This window comes from Habropoda laboriosa, unplaced genomic scaffold (genome assembly GCF_001263275.1).
Source record: "Habropoda laboriosa isolate 0110345459 unplaced genomic scaffold, ASM126327v1 scaffold486, whole genome shotgun sequence".
Taxonomy (NCBI): domain Eukaryota; kingdom Metazoa; phylum Arthropoda; class Insecta; order Hymenoptera; family Apidae; genus Habropoda; species Habropoda laboriosa.
This window is the reverse complement of record NW_017100724.1, coordinates 575,468-596,384: the sequence shown is the minus strand read 5'-3', so window position 1 is coordinate 596,384 and position 20,917 is coordinate 575,468. Positions and strand designations below refer to the sequence as shown.

Genomic DNA, 20,917 nt, shown 5'->3' with positions numbered 1-20,917 from the left:
TTGCTGAAATGTGGGAAGAAATGCTGTATTCTGAGTTTGGAATTAAATAGATATTACGATTCTTTCACCGTGAATTTGATAATAAAAGGAGAACCTTTCTTTAAAGTTCGAAAAAGATAAAAGTTCCCTCGATTATCCACAAACACGATTTCTAACTTTTAGAATAAAAACAAATTTTCTCACGGAAATTTCGATAACTTCTAGGCAAACAAAGCTTCTCTGATAAAAAGGCGGAAACAAACTGTTCCTACTAGAAACTTCCACGCTTGGATTCGAATCAATGCAGTAAAAGAGCAAACGTCGAGAAGATACATAAAGACAGAATCTCTTCTTTCACTGAAAGAACCATCAGCCTTCCGAACGTTTCCATCCAACTCAAAATTTCTTGCTGTTTCAATACCTTTAATACAGTTCAATCGTTTCAACAAACATCCAAACATCATCGTAGAAAATACAACGAAACGAAACTACGTGGCCATTAAGAAACTTGTTTATAAAAGCAAACAGAAGCGTACAGTCTTGGTAAAAGGTATTAGATATCCTATCAAATATGAATTATTCAAAAATATCCTTGTATCATGAGGAAATCGATTATTTTTTATTAATTTCTTCAAAATTTGTTGGAGCTGCACACAACGTGAATGTTTGACAATTTCAGCAATTGTTTTCTGACTTTTATCATGTTTAAAAAAAGAAGAAAGAATTAAGTTACGTTGATGGTCACTTGGTTCGTTCTTCTTTGGCATATTTCCACAAAAACTTTCAAAATATCAACAGCAAAATTAAAGACGAACTGACGTGTGTTAGCAGCGTGTACTAACAGCAGATTGTCATTTTTAGAAGGAAACACTACAGACTCCTGCGTTTTTCCATTCGAATATACACCTAAGGACTTCGGGTCTTTTCTGACCCAAAGTCTTTTTTGGGTCAGAAAAGATCCAAAGACCTTTCGTGTCAAAATTTCTGTTACCAGCACGCCATATGAACCTAGACGATGAACTTTCAACATAATGACAAGGGAATACAAACTCGACACTAGCAAAAGTTATTAAAAAAAAAAAATAAGAAAGCGATGGTTCAAAAAAAGACCCAAAGACCTTACGTATAAAAATTACTATCATCAGCACGCCATATGAACCTAGACGATAAACTTTCAACATAATGTCAAGGAAACATAAACTTCGCAGCAAAAATGATTAAAACTACAAGATGGGTCAAAAAAGACCCGAAGACCAAACTAGTTTTAACAATGAAGGTGCCTGATACTTTTGCCCAAGGCTGTTCTTACACGACACAATCTGAAAACTGTGCGAACCCTGGTACAATCTCGACTGTGTAATATTCCAATTGGCCTAACATCGGGTCCCACAACGACGACGACAGGAAGAACCTGATATTTCACTTTTCATTAACATGCGTCCTCCTCGACGGAACACACGTATACAACACGGATACTCATCAGTTTATTGTGCCACTAAAAGCCCGGGATCATGCCAGGGAATTGGTGCAGTAGGATTAAGCTGGACTGTGTGCCAAGGAGCTATGTTTCGTCCGATGTAAAGAGCAACGGCGGGAGGGAAGAGGAGAGAAATCGTGTAACAGGCTTCCCATATATCATTCGTCCACAATGGCGTCGAGTTTCGAGAGACGCACAGGCACAACCCGTAAACCACTCGATTCTGACGTGAACCACACGGCAATATGCTACGATCACCGTTCAACATATTGGAACGGTCAACGGTGACGTTTGTCCACTCATTGTGCGTGCAGGCTGAATCAGCATTTCAGCTTCGGGGACAACAGGGCAATCGTCTTTGAGGAGTTATTGGCAACATTTGTCTGTGGACACGTGATTCGGTTACCGTTTGTTTATTTTCTTTTTTGGATTTTTTGGTGTGGAAGGGAGAACTCGTAGATAATTAGCTGGTTATGTAGAATGGAACGAAAATTCTAGGATTTTGGGTTTAATAATTTAGCGCGGTTGAGAGGAAGACAGTGAAAAGGTAGGCATACCTTTGTAAGGTAGCTTAATAGTTAAAAATCTAGATTTTAATAACGATAGATAAATGATTTCATTCTACAGATCGTAGAAATATTGGAATGATTTATGTTATTTTTGCATTGTGGTCAGGGATAATTGGTAGTTCTTTAAGTATAGAATGAATATTCCTGAATTCTATTAGAATTCTATTGCACCATTTATAATTGGAGAATTTCGAAACTGATTAGTCCCTTTAATGATAGAATTACCAATAACTTCCTAAAAAAGGTCGAAGAATTTTGAAGGTACATCGGTTTTTCTAGTATATCTACTAATTTTCTAATTAATATGTATTTCTGTTACACGTGTAATCTCGCAGATTCGAACGCCTGCTTTCTGAATTTTTTCTGCAATCATTTTCGCGAGCGTAACAGAATCATAGCGGCAGCATCTATTCTCACGAGAGTGACGAAATTATCTTTATTTTTAACGCGTTAGTCGCACACGTAGAAGTCGATTCTTCGTGGAATCTTAATATCCCCGTCTATTAATTTCTCGAAACACCTTGTCCATCCGTCCGTCCTTATATTTCGGTGCCAGTCGTATGTAATCCAGAGGTCCATCGATGTGCCAAATAATAAATAAACGGGAGCAGAGGCTCTGCCTCTGCATGAACGATCTCGAAAAATAATATTCGTTTAAGATAGTAGAAGATAAAAAAAAAAGGAAAAACAGAATCAAGATGTGATATTTGTGAATCGTTAAAAATGTGCATCAGCAGATTGACTGGTTTAATTAAAAATATATTTAAATCAATTGGACAGTCATATTGGAAAGCCATTTGGCTAAATTAAAAACCTCCATCGATGGATCTGAATCGAAAATCTAAATTGAACAGCCATTTTATTCATTTTTGTTCGCGGTACAAATATCGAATTTAAATGTGAAATGAAAGGAAGGAGAGAAAACGAATATTTTGTTAGAATGTTTAAAGGAAATTTGTAAAATTAAAAGAGTAATTTGTATGTAGTAACATAAATTGACAAAACAATACTTTCACTTTAATAAAAAAAAAACATTATCTGTTGTTCAACAGAAATGCATTTTTCATTTTTCCTTCTATTAGAAAATATGATTAATTTTAAGAGCAATAATAAAAATTGAAAGAGGAACAAATTGTTCAGTACCAGCTGACCAAATTGCAATTCCCCCTTTTCCCAAGAAACCTATTATTTCTCATCTGGTGAGAACATCCCTCCCAGCTTTCTTTTCCCATAAAACTACACCGTAAAAAAGTTTGTATACTACCAAGTCTAACCCATGCACCAATAAAATCTCAACAGTGAATAGACTTCGTACTTCCTTTACTTTCCCTATTTAATCCAAACTGTACATCATTCAAAACTATGTCAAGAACATAACCCTTCAACTACATTCTATTCAGCTTTTTCCAAGAATTTCTACTCTACCTAATTTTACTTCTCCAAGAAACCTATTACATACTTTGGTAAGTACACATTTTCTCGCTTTCTTCTCTCGTAAAACCATGCGCCGCGACGAAGGTTCCCACCTGACAATCCTCTCGAAGGCGAAAATCAGCGAACGGCGAAAATCGCTTGACTTTCTCTTAGGTAAAAAGAGAGTATACTGAAGAAAAACCGATAGACATTATTCTCGATTAAATTTTTTGACAATTGACTCTTGAACAACTCGACAAGAAAAGAAAACAGATGAAACGAGAGTAGACGAGATAGACGTAGCGCGTGAAACAGTTGCAATAAATCACTCAGTGTCAAAACTTTCCATTTCTCTAATTTTCATCCTATCTTCATACAAGCAGTATCGATGAATTGGTGAGATTCTCCCCATGAAAATGAGCCCAAACACGACACAAATCGGACTACTTTTACCATTCGTCAATTTAAATGCCCCAAATTGTGAGGGTATTCTAAAAAACTGATTATTGTTAAAACTAGTCCGATCTATGCCGTGTTTGTACTCGTTTCCATGTGAAAAAACTCCACCAGTCGATTGGCACTATTCTCATAAAGATAGGATGAAAATTACAGAAACTGAAATTTTTGATGTTAGCCAATTCCTTGCAAACTTTCGCTACATTTTTTTACTTTCCTTTGTCAATGTGTTTAGCCTTGCCAAGCTCGAGGAACCGAGTAGTGAGAACAGAGTGGGGATGGTTAAGATCAATTTAACCGAGAAGATTTCACTTCAATTTACCCGAGCATTACTGTAAGTACTTTTTTATTTGTTTCAACGTAATTAAAACGCAGAGAGACCCTAAGCGACTCGCGTTGGGCGTTGGTTTCCGGGCTCGCGTTTCCGCTTCGAGGAGGAGCTAGCCACCGATGGCCGCTCTTAGAGTCTAGGGCCTCTGTATCAGGTATCAGTCGCGTATTACGAAATCGCCGGGAGACTCCAGACCGAGCCAGAAACACGAAGAGTCGATCCCTCTGGCCGGGCACAATGCCCGGCTTGTAATGAAACATTCTGGCAAGGGTATCATCGGCCTCGTAATGGGGGGATCGTCAAAAAATACTGCCCGCTGCTCCTCCAGACGCCTCTACTTCTTCTTTATTTCTCCTCGACGCGATCCTTCGAATTATTGTTCCACCCTCCAGGATCTCCTTCGTTCGGGTTGCGCTCGTAAATTTTCGGTCACGAGCCGTTTCAACGGATCCAATTATAATTGCGTGGAGAAACGAGCGCTAGATGTTGGATCGGGTCTAAATCCCTTTTATCAAGTTTTCTCCGTCTCCTTTGTGTTATACGAGAGTTTCGCAAGATTGTGATTAATAGTGCATGGAAAATGTCGTGGAAAATGTTTAAAGTGTACTTTACAAATTTTCAAACATTCAGAAATGTTTGTTGGATTTTAGATTAGGGGTGAAATTTTGTTCCAAAGAAAGTGTCTCGTTGTTCCATCGAAACAGGTGATTTTATAATTAGTAGAAAGTTCAGTGAGGTATTGTTTTTAATAAAATCCGTGAATTTTCAGGATTGCAATCAAATGCGTTAGATCGAGTATAAAACAACGCAAAGCTTTTGTCAAGAGAAGCGAAACAGTGGTTAACAATGTTTACCTGCTTTCACTCGTGTTTCATAAATTCCTCGAGTTCGGAATTATTTTTATAGATCCAGTTAAACTTACGGAGAACACAACGATTGTCACGCTTGTCTCATAAATATGTTCCCCGTGAAAAACTCGTCTGTATCTAGAATCAAGTGAACGAAATTATGGTTACCGGTGTTTATTTAGTTTGCGCTGCTTTATTACGGAAATAAAATGGACGCACTCTCTCTCCCTCTCTCTCGCGATTTTTCACAGTTCTGACCATAAATTTCGCGTTATACATGTCACTTTTATGAATCTAATTAAATGCATACACAGGGATGAAATATTCTGGCATTGTTGAAGTTCGTTCGACTGTCCGGTTAAGGATCCGCTCGAATGAACGAAACTGTGAGCGACGAGGCGCGTTTGGTTTCACACCACTTCGTTACGGTAATAAAATGCCCACTAAACGAGATATCTTAATTTATCGCGGAACGGGAGATGCGGCCTTCGAAGGCTAAAACCAGCAGTTCCACGTCAAAGTGGTTTATAGCTGCTTGACGAATAACCAACAACTACTTCGTTTATACACGTTGTCGTGTTGTCACCGGTGCAATGATTTGTTGGTATTGTAACTTCAAATGTAAGTGTACGTTGTCCGTGGTAATAGATAGAAGCTCCAACTACTTAACTAACCAATTTGCGAGTATTAAATTTTAACGCAACGCACACGTTACGGATCCTTCCTTCTGATAAGTTATTCCATCTACTTCTATTATTTTGTGGTGAATCTTGTCGCGGGATGAAGTTACGACAAAGTACACATACTCTTATTTTCGTTCAATTTCAAAATTTGTCAAATCTTTGTTTCAGATATCAATTCTAATTAATCCACGATGCGAGAAATAACGAATTAAGCGGCTCTTTTGTACATATCCGAAATTGTAAAATCATTTGATTTTAAATGCTTATTATTGTAGTTAATTTTGCTTAAAATCCATTCGCTTTGTAATTAGTTCACAGTGGAACAAGTGTATTCAAAATGAAACGTTTCTGTTTGCTTGTATCAATTTCATAAATATCCACCTTTAACTTATACGATATATTTTCTAATTGATCCATAATGGGACAAATAATTCGTTAAATCGCTCCTTTGTATATTTGCAAAATTATCGAATAATTATTCTCAAATATTTATCGATACAGAGAACTTAAGAAGGTACACTCTTATTTTCATTTACTTTCAAAATTTGTCAAATTCTTTTCGTATCGATTCCACAAATGTCCACCTTTCATTGGTCATTTGGATAAGAACACACGCACACAATTGTAAACTAATTATTTTCATATATACCAAAATTTAAGCGGCACTTTAATCTCGATTTCACTGAAAATCGATCCACTTCGCGATCAGAGTTCACAGTAGAGCAAGTGTGTTCAAAAGCAGAACGGCAAAAAGTCGGACGATTTACATTTCAATTTATTCTTAATGGAATCAGAATGAAGTTGAACGATTCGCGAAACTTTTCGGATAGCGGTGAACGGTGGAATGGACGCGGTTTAAACATAAATGAGCGTAGAATTTTAATGCCCGCCTATTGATCCGGATTTGATTGGTAACGTTAAATTTTCCAGCGGATTTCCTTCGTGGATGTCGTGCACCACCGCTGACACGATTCCTTGAAAACCCGGAGCCACCTTTAACCTTTAACCGGGGGGTGGTGGTGGACACCGCTGTTTCGCGATAATATTTACAGAGTCAATTCTGCGCCGCTGTCGGAATAATATTTTGTCCGGCTGTTGTTAACGGATTTATTTCGACATATTGCAATTTTTAGCGCGTCCGCTGTTGATGCAGGCGACACTCGATTAAAAAGCAATAACGAGCAGTATTTTTATTCTGTCGGTGGTTAGATAGGAAATACGAAGGTAAATCCGGTACTCCGACCAACAGATTTCTCCAATTTTTCATATTTATATAGACAGTATTCTTTTTTAATATTTGCACATTTAACGTAGAATGAAGTATTGTTAATTTCAATTATTACATTTGGCTGCATTTTCACGGCTGCGAAGTAATGTAAAATTTTCGATTAAAATTTGGAAGTACGGCGGTGTAAAAATAATTATTACACTAAGGTTGCTTAACAGAAATATATATTTATTTCAATCTGATAACGCTTAAACTGTTTTTAATCCTTCCGACCCGACGGCGTTTGCAGCAGTTCGCTTCCTACGGCCGACGTGAAATTTAGTAGGCCGACTTCAAATTCAGCCCTAAACATATAGAATTGCTTATAAAGTATTTGAGTCTTTGGCAATATATTCAGTATTGTACTGGATAATTAGGAAAGGAAAGCGGTGACACATTCTCAGAGTCGGTACGCGGTACCGATGTCGGGTCGGAAGGGTTATAGGCGACACGATGCACGTAGAAAGAATGTCCGCGACAAAAAGCCTTGTGCCTTTTTCGGGGCTCCCTTAAGTAGCCCCTTTTCCCTGGGAAAGTCCCAGGAAGTGGAGGCGCGGGCCTACATTGCCGAGGCGATACTCTTGTCCTCGAGGACGAAGAAACCCGGAGATGTTTGGAAAACACCTCTCGACTCTTCGCCTCGAGGGCCAAGAGTTGCCAGGCCTAGGACCCCCGTGGCGGTCGTCACAAAAATAAACATTAAAAAGGTATAGAAATAATTTGGCATAATTTAGTATTAATTACCAGAAAATGATAAAGAACGTAAGAATTTTGGGAAGGCAATTATTTCTCGAGAAATTAGGTTTGACTTGATAACTTAATGGAATCGTTCATTTAAGAGAGATATTATATTTGGAAGTTTACTGAAATTTTATTTAATATTTGTCGGAATTATTGGGCAAGATAACGGCTTAAAATTCGTGTAAACGAATCGTTCGAAATAATACGACTGGTGAATGAAATTTTTAATCAACTCGTAAAACATTACCGTGTCACTGAAACACACGAGAAAGGTTTTTTTCTCCCTGCTTTTAATGAGGCTATTTGCGGACAGAAAATGGGTCAATATAATTTTATGGAAGAACCTCCAGCGATAATAAATGTACCGAAATTGATTTACGCGAAAGGTAGTAAAAAACGATTTTTATCAATTAAAGTTATAATTGAAGTGAATAATTGGAACTGAGGCTACAGCTAACGAACGAAAGAAAATAAATGCTTATTATAACGGTGTGTGTCAAAGGATTTTATAATTAAATTATGAAAGAATAACTCAGAAAAAAAGCAACAGGGAACAATTTTCCGTATTATTTTATCATTTGAAATTCGATGAAAAGAATTTACGATTTGATTTTGGGCCAAATTTTTGGTCAAGGAAATTCTACAGCGACGACATAATGGTCTTACCAAAAAAATAGGAGAATTTGTGGAACAAGAAGGCGCTTAAGTTCTTTTTTTTTATCAAATTTAAAGGTTTGTTGGAAGTATCGATCTAAATCATAAAATTCGACACGAACTCATAGGATGACTTTAGGGTGTGTTTTCATTGGAGAGTAAAACTATCGCGAATCACTCTCGAGAGTTAAATTTTTATACTTCCACAGCATTGAGAGTGGCGGAGAGCTGCATACACAATTTGAAACTACTTTCGTGAGTAGTTATCGTAAAAATCTCACATGAAAACACACCCTAATATTTCCTCTTTCCCAATTTCACAGTAAAACTATCGCGAATCACTCTCGAGAGTCGAATTTCTATACCTCCACAGCACTGAGAGTGGCGAAGAGCTGCATACACAATTTGAAACTACTTTCGTGAGCAGTTATCGTAAAAATCTCTCGCATGAAAACACACCCTAATATTTCCTCTTGTCCAATTTCACAGTAAAACTTCGAAATTGATCAGTATTATACTGTACCTAGAGTGCTAACGAAGAGCTAGACCTACTCTCAAGAACTATCGCAAAAGAACTCTCAAATGGAAACACACCCTAACGTTTCCACAGCCATAGTATCGTTCTATTTAGAACCGCTAATCCATTGGTGTCGTAACACCCTTTAATTCCTATAAAAGCATCGACAGAAAGAGGCAGGGAGGGGAAAAAATATGGCCGAGGAATATTGCAGCGAAGGGTAGACCGTAACTTCTGCATCATAGCGACCCCGATATCGTAAAATTCTTTTCGGTAATACCACTTACGCGAACTTTCCTTCCGATCGATCTGCCCTATCACTCAAGGAGAAACTGGCCGATCGATAAACGGCCGAGAGTGGCCGACTCGACTCGACGCGGCGAGAAATCGTCGTCGTTGCACGCGCCATTGGTAAAAGGAGAAGTCTTCACGCGAGCAAGAGAAGGAGGAGGAATGAAGAGGGAGGACGAGGATAATAACGAATCGCGGCGATAGATTTTCGTAGAAACCAGCCCGAGTGGCCCTTATCTCGTCGTAGACGTCCGGACCTCGAGTTCCATTCAGTCCTGTCGCGAGCGACTTTCCCGTCTGGTTCGTTCTTTCGCGAGAAATTCGCCGAACAGAAGTTACGGTAGAATTGTCACCGCGGCGATTTTTGCAATGACGCGAGTTTTTCTAACCGAGGGGAGGAGAAAATTTTGCGGTGGAACGTTGTTTGCGCCCCGACCACGGAAATAATAATCGATGGCGGAACGAATGGGGTTGCGCGATATACAGGGTGGGCCGCGCGAAACAGGCCACTTAATTATCTTCCATCGAAACAATTTTGAGGGAATTTTCGTGGAAATTTTAGTTTACGGAAGGAATGATGAAAAATGAGAGGAAGTTTCATGTTTGATTAAAAATTTTTTGCAGTCAAGTTTTAAAGATACAAGATACAGTAAGAAAAATAATCAAAAGGGACCTTGAAAAAAAGAAAGAAGTGGTATTTTTTAAAATAATTTTTCTTCCACCTTGTTAACCCTTTCAAGCTATTTAAATTAGGTATACAAATTTTCCGATACCACTATAGCTAGGGGGGATGATTAGGTGACCTGTTTTACACAGCCCACCCTCTATACTTTGAAAATCCTTGTCATTCGAGTATCTGTGAAAATTAATCACTTTTCTGGCGAAGTTTATTCGAGGCTCTGATATAGTATTTCCTATCGACTAATGAAATAAACGATCCACGGTCTGTTACACTATCCCTAGCTATTAAACGGAAAATTGTTTCTACATTTTTAATCATTCACTTTATTAATTGATATTAACATTTTTCCGCTCTTATCCGGTGAAGATAATTTGATGGAGCAGAACCGTTCGAAACTCCCGTCCGATTGTTTCATTTATTCAAATGCATAGCGGTTTTAGTTGCTCTCAGTCGTTGCTAGATCGATCGCAATACACCGGATAAATATCCCTCATTTTTAATATTCATTATCCCCGATCGTCGACCAAGTTAATTGATTCGCGTTCAATTAACACGCTAGCGATTTAATTAGTTAATTTAATCGAACGGGGAGAAGAGGGGAAACGAAGTTGCGAACTCGTCCGCGTGATGCGATCGATTTTTTCATTTTTTTTTTGTCATTCTTGTCGCTCTTCTTTCATCCCTTTATTACTACCGCAATTTTATTAATGCGTCGCAGAAATTTTTCACCGGGATTGTCGACTTTGCATCCGAGCGATACGTTTCGAAAGCGTCATTTTATCGCGCTCAATTAGACGATTTTTTTCATTACGATATTTATTCAATTCTGTTGCTGTCGTGTCCTCAAACACGAAACGCGACCGACGACTCCCCACATTGACCTGCGGCGCCGGTCTCTACCTGCTAATAGAAGCTCGCGAAAGGGAACTTACTTCGGGACTACTGTAGGGACTCGGTACAGAGAGGTAGACCTCTCGGTCTGCGAAGCAACCCAGTCCCAATACCCTGACTCCCCCACGCGCTAAGGGCTGGGTCAGGTAAGACCCAGGCGGCACGCGGTCCTTGCCGGGTAGAAACCCCCAACTTGCGCCAGGATTTCCCGGAGGCAAGAGGGTGGCATCAAGGCCCGCATGTAAGGACGCGTTAAGAGCACTGCAGGGAGAATTGTAAGAGAACGAGATTGAACCACGTAGCTGATAAGGACGAGGAGTCAACGACGAAATAAATATAGTTTTCGACATTATCCTGACGAAATATTGTTAAGATTAAAAGCCCTTACATTTGGCCATTTCCTCGAACCTACAGCTACGAAAAAATATACATAAGCAGCCCCGTTTAACATAGAATCAATAAAAAAAAAAAAGGAGTCTTGTAACAAGAAGCACTGCTTCGCAATAAAGCAACTTATAACCGAACAACCGCGCTAAACATTTTCGTTACAATCTTCATCCCATTCTGCATTCGGTTGAAAAAGGACCGTGACGCCTTATAACCGAATAAATAAGAGCACGGTACGAAACAGTTGCCGTAAAAATTAGTCAAATATTGGAGAGACAGTGAATGAAGTTGTCATAATTGTCATAATTTGTATCCGCGATACCGGTTTCGTTCTTCGAAAATATCAAATATCAGACAGAATCGACGAAACATCATTAGTGCAATCATTAATCCTCTAGAATATTAAATACTGGTCAAACATTAGTCGGAACAAACCAAACACAACGACGATATTTAATTCCTATCCGCAAATTAATAATATTGTTCAAACATTAAAATAATAATTATTAGTCAGTGTACACCGCATAACTTTACCCTTGTTATATTTAATCTCTATCCGCGGAATTATCTCTAATTACCGAGAGCATTAAATGTAAACATGTCGAGAGCAAATATATACTACCGAAAGTCACTTTCTTTATTCAATTTTTATATGTTTTATACATTCTTTCATGATCTTAATATTTCCTTTTAACCCTTTGCAATTTATGTCTTTAACCCTTTAACTGCTATCAAAATATTGAGCAAAAATGTGATCGGGCCAACGTAATATGTATAATACTATGGCCATTAATGCTATTATGCTATACTTTACTTTCAAGTCGCCAGCAGTCAAAGGATTAACCCTAGAGCGGTCTTCGGGTCTTTTTTGACCCACCGCCTTTTTATATTTTTAGTTATTTTTGCTGTTATCAAGTTTACGTTCGTATGTCGTGTTGGAAAGAAAAATTATTACACACAAGGTCTCAGGTCCTTTTTCACCCAAAAGTCTTAAGTGTACAGTCAAAACGAAGAACGCACTGGGTTTAAACAAAAAAAAAGCACACTATTTTATTATGTAATTTCGTTATCTAGCATTTTCTTATCTATTTTAATATCGAAAAAAATTAAAGAAATAAATACATACGTGCGATTGCGTTGAAAATAAATTGCATTGTCAGTAACGGTCGCACGGTAAATTTTCAATCCAAAACTATTCTGCATTCAAAGGGTCAATCGCCGAAATTAATTCACAGCATTACAGGAAGCAAAATAAAAAGGAGGAGAAACTATCGAGTTTATCGGTCACCGTGTTCACAGGTCATCGTTTAAGTTCACGTAATCGATAAGTTTAATCCTGGAACGGTGGAAAAACCGGATAGTCCCTGTTTATCGACAGGAAGAGGCAGAATTCCACGGCAGGAGCAAAGGATAACGGCGTGTCAGCCGCAGAGAAGAAGATCCCCTCACGATCGTGACAATTTTAACGATAAAAAGCAGAGGATCGGCGATAAAATTGTCCTCGCTCCATTTCAAGATTTCCCTCGAAAGTTCGATCCATCGCAACCCCTCGAGCGTGGCGTCGATTGCAGGGGAAAAAATTACCTTTCACCGTGACACCATTATCACGGTGATATTTGGAATACGTTCAATACGAAGTTTCTGTGACTCTCGGATAATTCTGGATCGTTAAGAAACGCTTATGTTTACTTCGAATCTTGTTCGATCGATCGAAGATCCTGTGAAGCTTTGAAGTAGTAAGTTTCGATTTGTAACAATTGTAGCTTCCCGTGGACCGCAATTCTTTCGGAGAATTTCGCGAGGTCGTAAATCCCGCTTACACTCTAGGTGACGGTACAGGTTTGCTGTCCAATTGAGAAATTGATCTCTTTCGGTGGTTCCAATTAAGATGAGAGAATTTCGAGAATTTTATTGTCTCGACTGAATTTACAACTGTCGATGAGAAATATGATCGGATGATGCGAACTTTGTATTGTACTGTGTTTGACTGGGTTGGGTGTCACTGCGAGAGCGAGACTCCAAGCGCTGGTCAGAGAATGAACCGTGGAGTCGTCGCCCTGACGGAAAAGAGCATCGGTTACGGAAAGTGGAGGTTCGCGAGGTTCGCTCGAGGAGGTTTATCGCTGGCCGATGTGAGTTTGGTACCCCGGTCTGGCGGTCGAATTTGACTAATGAATTTTATGATGATAATCCGCCAGATAATCCGCAACGGCAATTATGTTTCTTCCTTCTTATGAAAATTTTGTTAAAATTATGAAAAATTTCGGGTGTGAAGAAACTGAATTTCCTGTACGTTTCATGATTTCATGGATAGATTCTTCTTATTACACAAAGAGTGTCCTAAAATTGCTGTTTTTTAAATGGAACAGATTCAAATTGCAACGAATGACAAATACAGATTATTTTTGGAAAATTATTATACGTATCAAATCTACGCAGGTAATAGCATTTAAATTAATAAGAACAAAATGATTTACGGTCGATTTAGAAATTTCGTCAAATTTCGAAAGAAAAACATTTGACTCTCCTGGATGATGATTTTTACTAAATCCTCAAGTGTAACGTAAACATTCGCACTTTCACGATTCGCATTACAATAGTAACGAAGATGCGATTTGATTAATGCTACTTGACAGAACAGCGGGACACGGCTCAACCGAAAGCTTGTCTTCATTCGTCAAGTGCTCTCAAGTTTAATGCACAATAACACAATATCGTTTTATACTCTCTCAAATGGGTTAAGGTTGATTTATATTAGCGACGATGTGGTCTCGCCAAGTATCACTCAATGCTCCTCAGCTGAGCTAACACGCAACACGATTTTCGCGCTGAACTCGCGTTCCGAGGTATCCGGTAAATGTTGTATTTTCTGTTAAACTCACTCTGAACAGGTCGTGCTTAATCGTCGGTGTAACAATTACATCTCGACGATAAAATGTGTATCGTGTTCGATAAAATAGAAATATTAGAAATTGAAAAATTGGAAAAATTTGAAAACTTGGAGAATCTGAAAAAATTGGAAAATAATTAACCGTACCGAAAAATAATCGAAATAACGATAACACTCATTTCTGGAACATTTGCAATATTTAAGAATGATTCCATTGACAAATAGTTTTTCAAAAAAATGACAAAATCTTGGCATAAGTAATTTGTGCAATCATAAATTACTAATAAAAAAGAAACAACCTTAAATCGTAAAAAATTATTCCACGTTCAAGCACGTGAATGAATACCTCGGTGATGAATCGTCGATGAAAAAGGAAATAACGAGAGAAATACACTACCGGCCAAATGTTCGGAATCACTATGCACTGCAAGTTGCACCAAAATTCTCGAAAAAGAGGTTAGCATTTATAATAATTTTTTAACAAATTTTTTATCATTCAAATCAATCGAGGCAAAGCGCTGTTGATCTCCACAACGTCAATTTCAAATCAATAAAGAATTAGCAGCGGATTTAATATTGACAGGTGATTCGAAATTTTTGGCCGGTAGTGTATGTATTTCACACGCGTTCTACATACACCAGACTATTAGATATCGTTTATTTAACAACTCCAAGTTGATTAACCAGGCGCGTGCGACAATTTCGATCGAGTTTAACGAAGTCGAATCACCTGTCTCTCCCTGGAGATGTAAGTTGGAGGGTGTTACGCCGGCGAGGATGATAAAATCACGTAATCGAATGCCGAATAATCCGTTTATTTGAAAACTCGCGATTGGAAGAGGGAAAGTTACGTGAAATAGATTCCCCTCTTCAACCCTTATCTGGTCTCTTCAGCGATTCGTATGGATTCCCCGGCGACTTCGATTTCTCGTTAAAAAGCCGCGGTCAACGTCATTGCACTTGGAACAATGAAGTATCGAAAGCATCGAGAAACAATTCCGTCCAATCCTTCGCCTCTTTATATTTTCCATGCAAATTCAAAATTGCGCTCCCTTCGCTTTTCCCTTAATTATTATCTTTAACTGCTGTTGTCGACATTATTATCTTCAATTATTAAAAATTATAGATTTAAAAGAATTATCATTTTTAATAATTTTACGTAACAGACACTCTATAGGATTTATTTAGGGGAGAGTCGTGCAGTACCGGCTAGATCTCGCTTATACTGTTAGTTGAGTGCACTATTGATGGAAAAACAAATAAACACTATAGCCATGAGCAACGTATTCCAGCGACGTTCTTTTTTCTTATGAGCAACGTATTCCGGCGACGTTCTTTTTTCTTCGGTATTACCAGAGTTCTAAGACGTTTAACATTTACGCTGGTGTTCCGTACGACAAAAGTTATTTTCCATGGCTGCAATGGTTGGGCTCACGCGTATTACCAGAGTTCTAAGACGTTTAACGTTTACGCTGGTGTTCCGTACGACAAAAGTTATTTTCCATGGCTGCAATGGTTGGGCTCGCGTGGAGCGTACGGATCAAGAAAATATCGATGTCTAAATAAAAGTTCTATTCTATTTTTAAACGATTTTCACTAACATTATTTATTACTTTTAGACCTTAAAATTTACCAACTAAGTAGCTGGCCGGTACTGTATTTTTCGTACGCTGTAAATTACAACTTTTTTATTTCTACCAATTATTTATCTTTATGAGAAAATTTAAGAAAAACGATTTGTTCCCTTTTATTAAGCACCCTTTGTACTACAAATTACTTTTTTGAAATTTCCTCTTTACCAACATCAGCCCAAGTTATAGTACAAAAACTTAAAGTGGCCGGTACTCTCCCCTATATTTTAAACTTGGAACACTGTGAATTTCTATTTTAACTCTGTATCGAGTAAATTAACAGAAAAATGTGTGCCCGAAGAAACGAATCCTTATCACCTAATCCATTCCTAAAATATTCAATTCTTCTGTTACTATTTTTCTCACAAAAGAGAACGAACTATCGGACATAATTTAATTCTCGATCATTTTTCATTCGCAATTGAAACTGATTAAATACGTCAAAATTCCTAAAAAAAAAATACCATTTCACGTACAACTTTATCAGAAAAGAATCGTTACAAAATTCCACCGTTCGTTTCTCCTCCATACAGAATAAAAATATTCCGTAAAAAAGGACCTACGGCGGAGGGTGAAGTATAAGTTGCAATCAAAGATCGAAGAACGATCATGAAAACTCACCTCGTATGCTCTGAAGAGCAGATAGAGCTCCCTCGGCTTGGCGTCCATCGGCAAGCCGCTCACGAACAAGGTGCGCACCTGCAATAAAAGAAAGAAAGAAAGCGATAATTAAGTTAATTAAGCTAATCGTCCGGAGACCGGAGAGAACGAAGAAAACAGAAGAAGGGGAGAAGGCGCGTTCGTAGAGAGAACGGAAGAAGGATTCGGAACGAAGGACGGATGAAGATAACCGGGAATTAGCCTACTCGCTCTCTCTTGTTTGACTGCTGCCCTAGCGATAGCTAATTGTCGAATTAATAGGAGACGGTAATACCTAGGACCTTTTCTTTCTTCTCCTGTTCCCTTCCTAATTTAACGAACCATTCCGTTCCCCCCCGTTTCTCTCATTGAAACAAACTCTTCCTCGCGAGAACGATTTCGCCGGTTTCGTGACAAACATGAGTGATTTCAACGCTCTCGACGCGATTCGTGTCGTGTGGAATTTTTTGGATTTTTTGCAAACATTTTCATCGTCAAACTGACCCGAAATTATTCGAGTATTTAGTAGGAAATATTTAAAATTTACGTTTTAAGAGGTTCAGATAGGATACAACACTGCGATGTTTAGGAAATGAACGAAATCGTAGTTCGCTGAAATCACTGAAAATTAGATAGGAAGAAATGAAACCATATTTCTATATTATTCACAAGTAATTTGTTATAAGAAAGTTTTCATTTTTCTGCCACATTTTAGTGGGTAAAATAGAAAAATATTCATCTTCTGCTTTCGTAAATTCTGAAAAATGAAAGAAAACGAATGGAATATGTGAAATTTCTGTAGAGTAAGTGAAATAAAAATATTTAAATTTCTGCCTTCGTAAATTCTGAAAAATGAAAGAAAACTAATCGAAAAGATGAAATTTCTGTAAAATAAATTAGAAAAATATTCACTTTCTGCTTTTATAAATTCCTTTTTCCCACTCGAAGGGTTAAAATGTTGGGTTTAAATAGGTAATTATGTAGAATGGTGAAAAGACGAGGAAAAGAAATTTTGGTTCCATTGTTTCGTCGTTTTTTAATACTCTGTAGAAAATTAACGATCAATTTTGCGACACTGTCTGCTTCACTTCCTGCCATCTATTGTACTCGCGACTTGCACAAGGGACGCTTTTCTGATAAATTAATAATTCTACGTAAGTGGCTGTTAATTAAAATCCATCTTAAAAACACCAAATTCTCGACAGTTTGATCTCCTTTAGTAGTTACTCTGTGTGAGTAATAATTCGAGGTAGTATCTTTGTTGGTCTAGTGAAAGTCTCACTTCCGGTGATTGTCGCGAGTGATCCAGGCAACGTGAAATAAGTTGACACGTTCTACATCTCGAGACAATTGAGCAATTTAGCAAAAGTCTGGTCAAATATTTACCAGGAAATTCTCTTCTATTTCCTTCATTTTTCTTACTCGAGTAATATATTCAACGACGCTTCGTTCGTTTAATGAAAATTTCATTTCATATCGTCAGTGACACGATAGAAAATATTTAAACGAACGTCAGAATGTCACAGAAAGTAAAAGAAAAAAAAAGGAAAAGAATATGAAATGAACGGTGGACATTTTATACGAACGCCGGAATATCGTAGGAAATAAGAAACAGAAAAGAATGGAGATTTCTCAGGATACCTATTCCGGGAAAGTGTATTAATTATGCAGCTCCTACTACTTAGATCATAATTACGAGCCATGGATAACGGGTTAAAATTAAGCTTATGTGATTAGCATACGCGATATAGCGCACACGATGAAGTTTTAACTGACTATGGTAAGGTGATAGATGGTGCAGTTGCACTCGAGAGTTATTTTCGACCGAATGACGGACACTTTCGTACTGCCGAGTGTTTTTCTTCTTTTCCTACGGTATTTCGGTAGCGTGGTATGTTATGCGACTTTAAATAGGGGAGGAAAGTGTCTCTTCTCGAATCGATATCTCGGATCTTAGAAAAAACGGATTTTTACCTCTTTCCTTCGCTTTTTTTTCATTTTTTTTTTTTTCATTTTTTTTGGGAAAGCTTATTTTATGGAAATTTCGTTTTCTTTTAATTTTTAGGAATTTATAAAAGCAGAAAGTGAATATTTTTCTAATTTATTTCACAGAAATTTCATCTTTCCGATTAGTTTTCTTTCATTTTTCAGAATTAACGAAAGCAGAAAGTGAAATATTTTTATCTGACAAGTTAATCGAGACTTTGCAACAGAATAATTTTTATACGTATGTTAGTGTCACAAGCAAACCACTAAGAAAACTACAGAAGAGTGAATTACGAATATCGTATATCGCATATATTTCCTTTCGCTGACGAACGTTCACGCGAAATCCCCATTTTCCACGATACCATACCGACAACGAAACAAGACCATAAATAACACTCAGAAACCAAGAAACGAAATTTTCATCTCATAAATCTACTTACGTTATACTTCGTAAGTGAAACGAATGTACGTATGTATGCATATTCCCTCGCGTGCATAGTGAAGTAACGACGATTCTTTGCTTCGTATTGCAACACTCTGACAGAGCAAAATATTGATTCTAATAACACCTGAGTAACATTCGGTAATTACTACGTTAGAAACGTGGACAGCTGACGGTTGAGGACATGAGAAACAAGATTTGCATCGGTCATCGACGGGAAAATCCATCTACCTGTTCCAAAGGAAACCCGTGAAATCGATCAATCGTACAATGTTACACCGAATGAATAAATCATAAAAAATTTTTCCTCTCGTCTTTTCCATCTGTGTTTTTTTCTGTGGTTTTTGTCGTTGTTGCTTTTTTGTCCGCGGTGGAATTAAAACGAGAATCGTCTAAATATTCATGAAACAATTGAAATTTGCTGACGAACATCCGAAAGTTGTCCAGACTAGTCGTATTTTCCCTTCAACCTATTCTTGACCCAGTTTCCCGACAGCGCGCAGCCTGAGAACGCATTGTGACCGCCACGGAAGTAAGCAAAACGGAGACAGTAAATTACATACTGATTTGGCGCACAGCCAGTTGAGAAAGACCCTCCTCACTCTGCAACGCTTCCGACGGATTTTCTTTCGCGAAAAAACTATTCACTGTCCGAGGGATTCAATTCGCTCCGGGGCTATCGTGATCGAAACCAGAGTTTTTCGGGGATGGAAGTTAATTTCGGATTGTGGCGGCCGATAAATGTAGGATAAATGTGAATAGAGTATTTGGAAAATTAGATGATAGCCATTTCTCGTGAAATATTGAAAATTTATCTAAGGCCATTTTTATAAAGTTTGAAATTGAGAAATTTTTACTTTATCGATGGATGGTTAAGAAATTATTTTCTTTATAGGTAATGTCAGGTAGCCATTTTATAAAATACAGAAAATTTGTTAGTAGCCATTTTTATAAAGTTTGAAATTGAGAAATTTTTACTTTATCGATGGATGGTTAAGAAATTATTTTCTTTATAGGTAACGTCAGGTAGCCATTTTATAAAATACTGAAAATTTGATAGTAGCCATTTTTATAAAATATTGAAAATTTCTTAATAGTCACTTTTATAAAATATTTAAATCGAGAAATTTTTACTTTATCGATGGATGGTTAAGAAATTATTTTCTTTGTAAATGATGTCAGGTAGCCATTTTTGTAGGAGGCAGCTTGGAATTTAGACGAAATTTTCACGTCGTTGATGAATGGTTAAGAAAATAAAGATGAGGTCGGGAAATACTAGCACGGAATAACGATTAAAACAACTTTTGCTGATCCATTTTTAATTTGTTCTTTCATCGCTGTTTCTTTTTCTTTTTTCTAGTAACATGATGTATGGTGTAAAAGTTAGGTTATTGAATAAATTTGCATGTTATATTAAATGCAAAAGTTAGACAGGTAGTAATCTAGCATAATAAATGACGAAGAAACAAAATATTCTATTTCGAACTTTCTTATTAGGACTCGAAGATTTTGCATTTATGTATAGTAAGTCATTTTCTTTCCTTTTTTCCATCGTTTACTGCAATGCTGTAGGAAAATACGATTAAGCAAAGTTCGCGATAAACAAGGAATGAATACAGTCTTCAGAATACTGAGGCAATTTTTGCTGACCTAAATTAAACTTTCTTACGTTGCAGCAGGCTGCATCTCATTTATAAATTAGATGTATTATAACAATATGTATGCAGGTACCATTGCGTGTAACATTAAGAAATTACGTTGCCTAACAGAGTCTTTATTGTTACATGAGAAACGAAGGATACACTTATATTAATTTGAAAATGAAATTCAACTAACTGTTGAAACTCTTCTTTAGTTTTCTGGGTATACAATACAATCTCTGACAAGATATGAAATACAAGAGTGTTTTTATTTAGTCCCTAATCAAACTAATGGTAATAAAATTTTTCAAAATAAAAGCAAATATTTAGAGATTTTTCTTTTATATTTCTGATCAATTAAAGGATTAACAAGACTATCGAAATGTTCTTTTCTTTTTTAATATTTTAATTGAAGACAGTAATAGCGAAATTTCACATAATATTTAGGCTCAGACAGACCACTGTGATTTAAGAGATAATAAATATATATTTTACTATTC

General features: G+C 37.2%; 1 protein-coding gene across 4 annotated transcripts in view; it reads right to left on the bottom strand.

Annotated features, from left to right (window-relative positions):
• The window catches only part of LOC108577103 (protein couch potato), a 168,523-nt gene that overhangs the window by 75,219 nt on the left and 72,387 nt on the right, over positions 1 to 20,917 (bottom strand). For all 4 annotated transcript variants that reach the window (XM_017940202.1, XM_017940203.1, XM_017940205.1 and 1 more), the window contains exon 2: positions 16,329 to 16,406. In XM_017940202.1, coding sequence (XP_017795691.1) covers positions 16,329 to 16,406 — 78 coding nt within the window. The remainder of the gene's footprint in view (positions 1 to 16,328; positions 16,407 to 20,917) is intronic.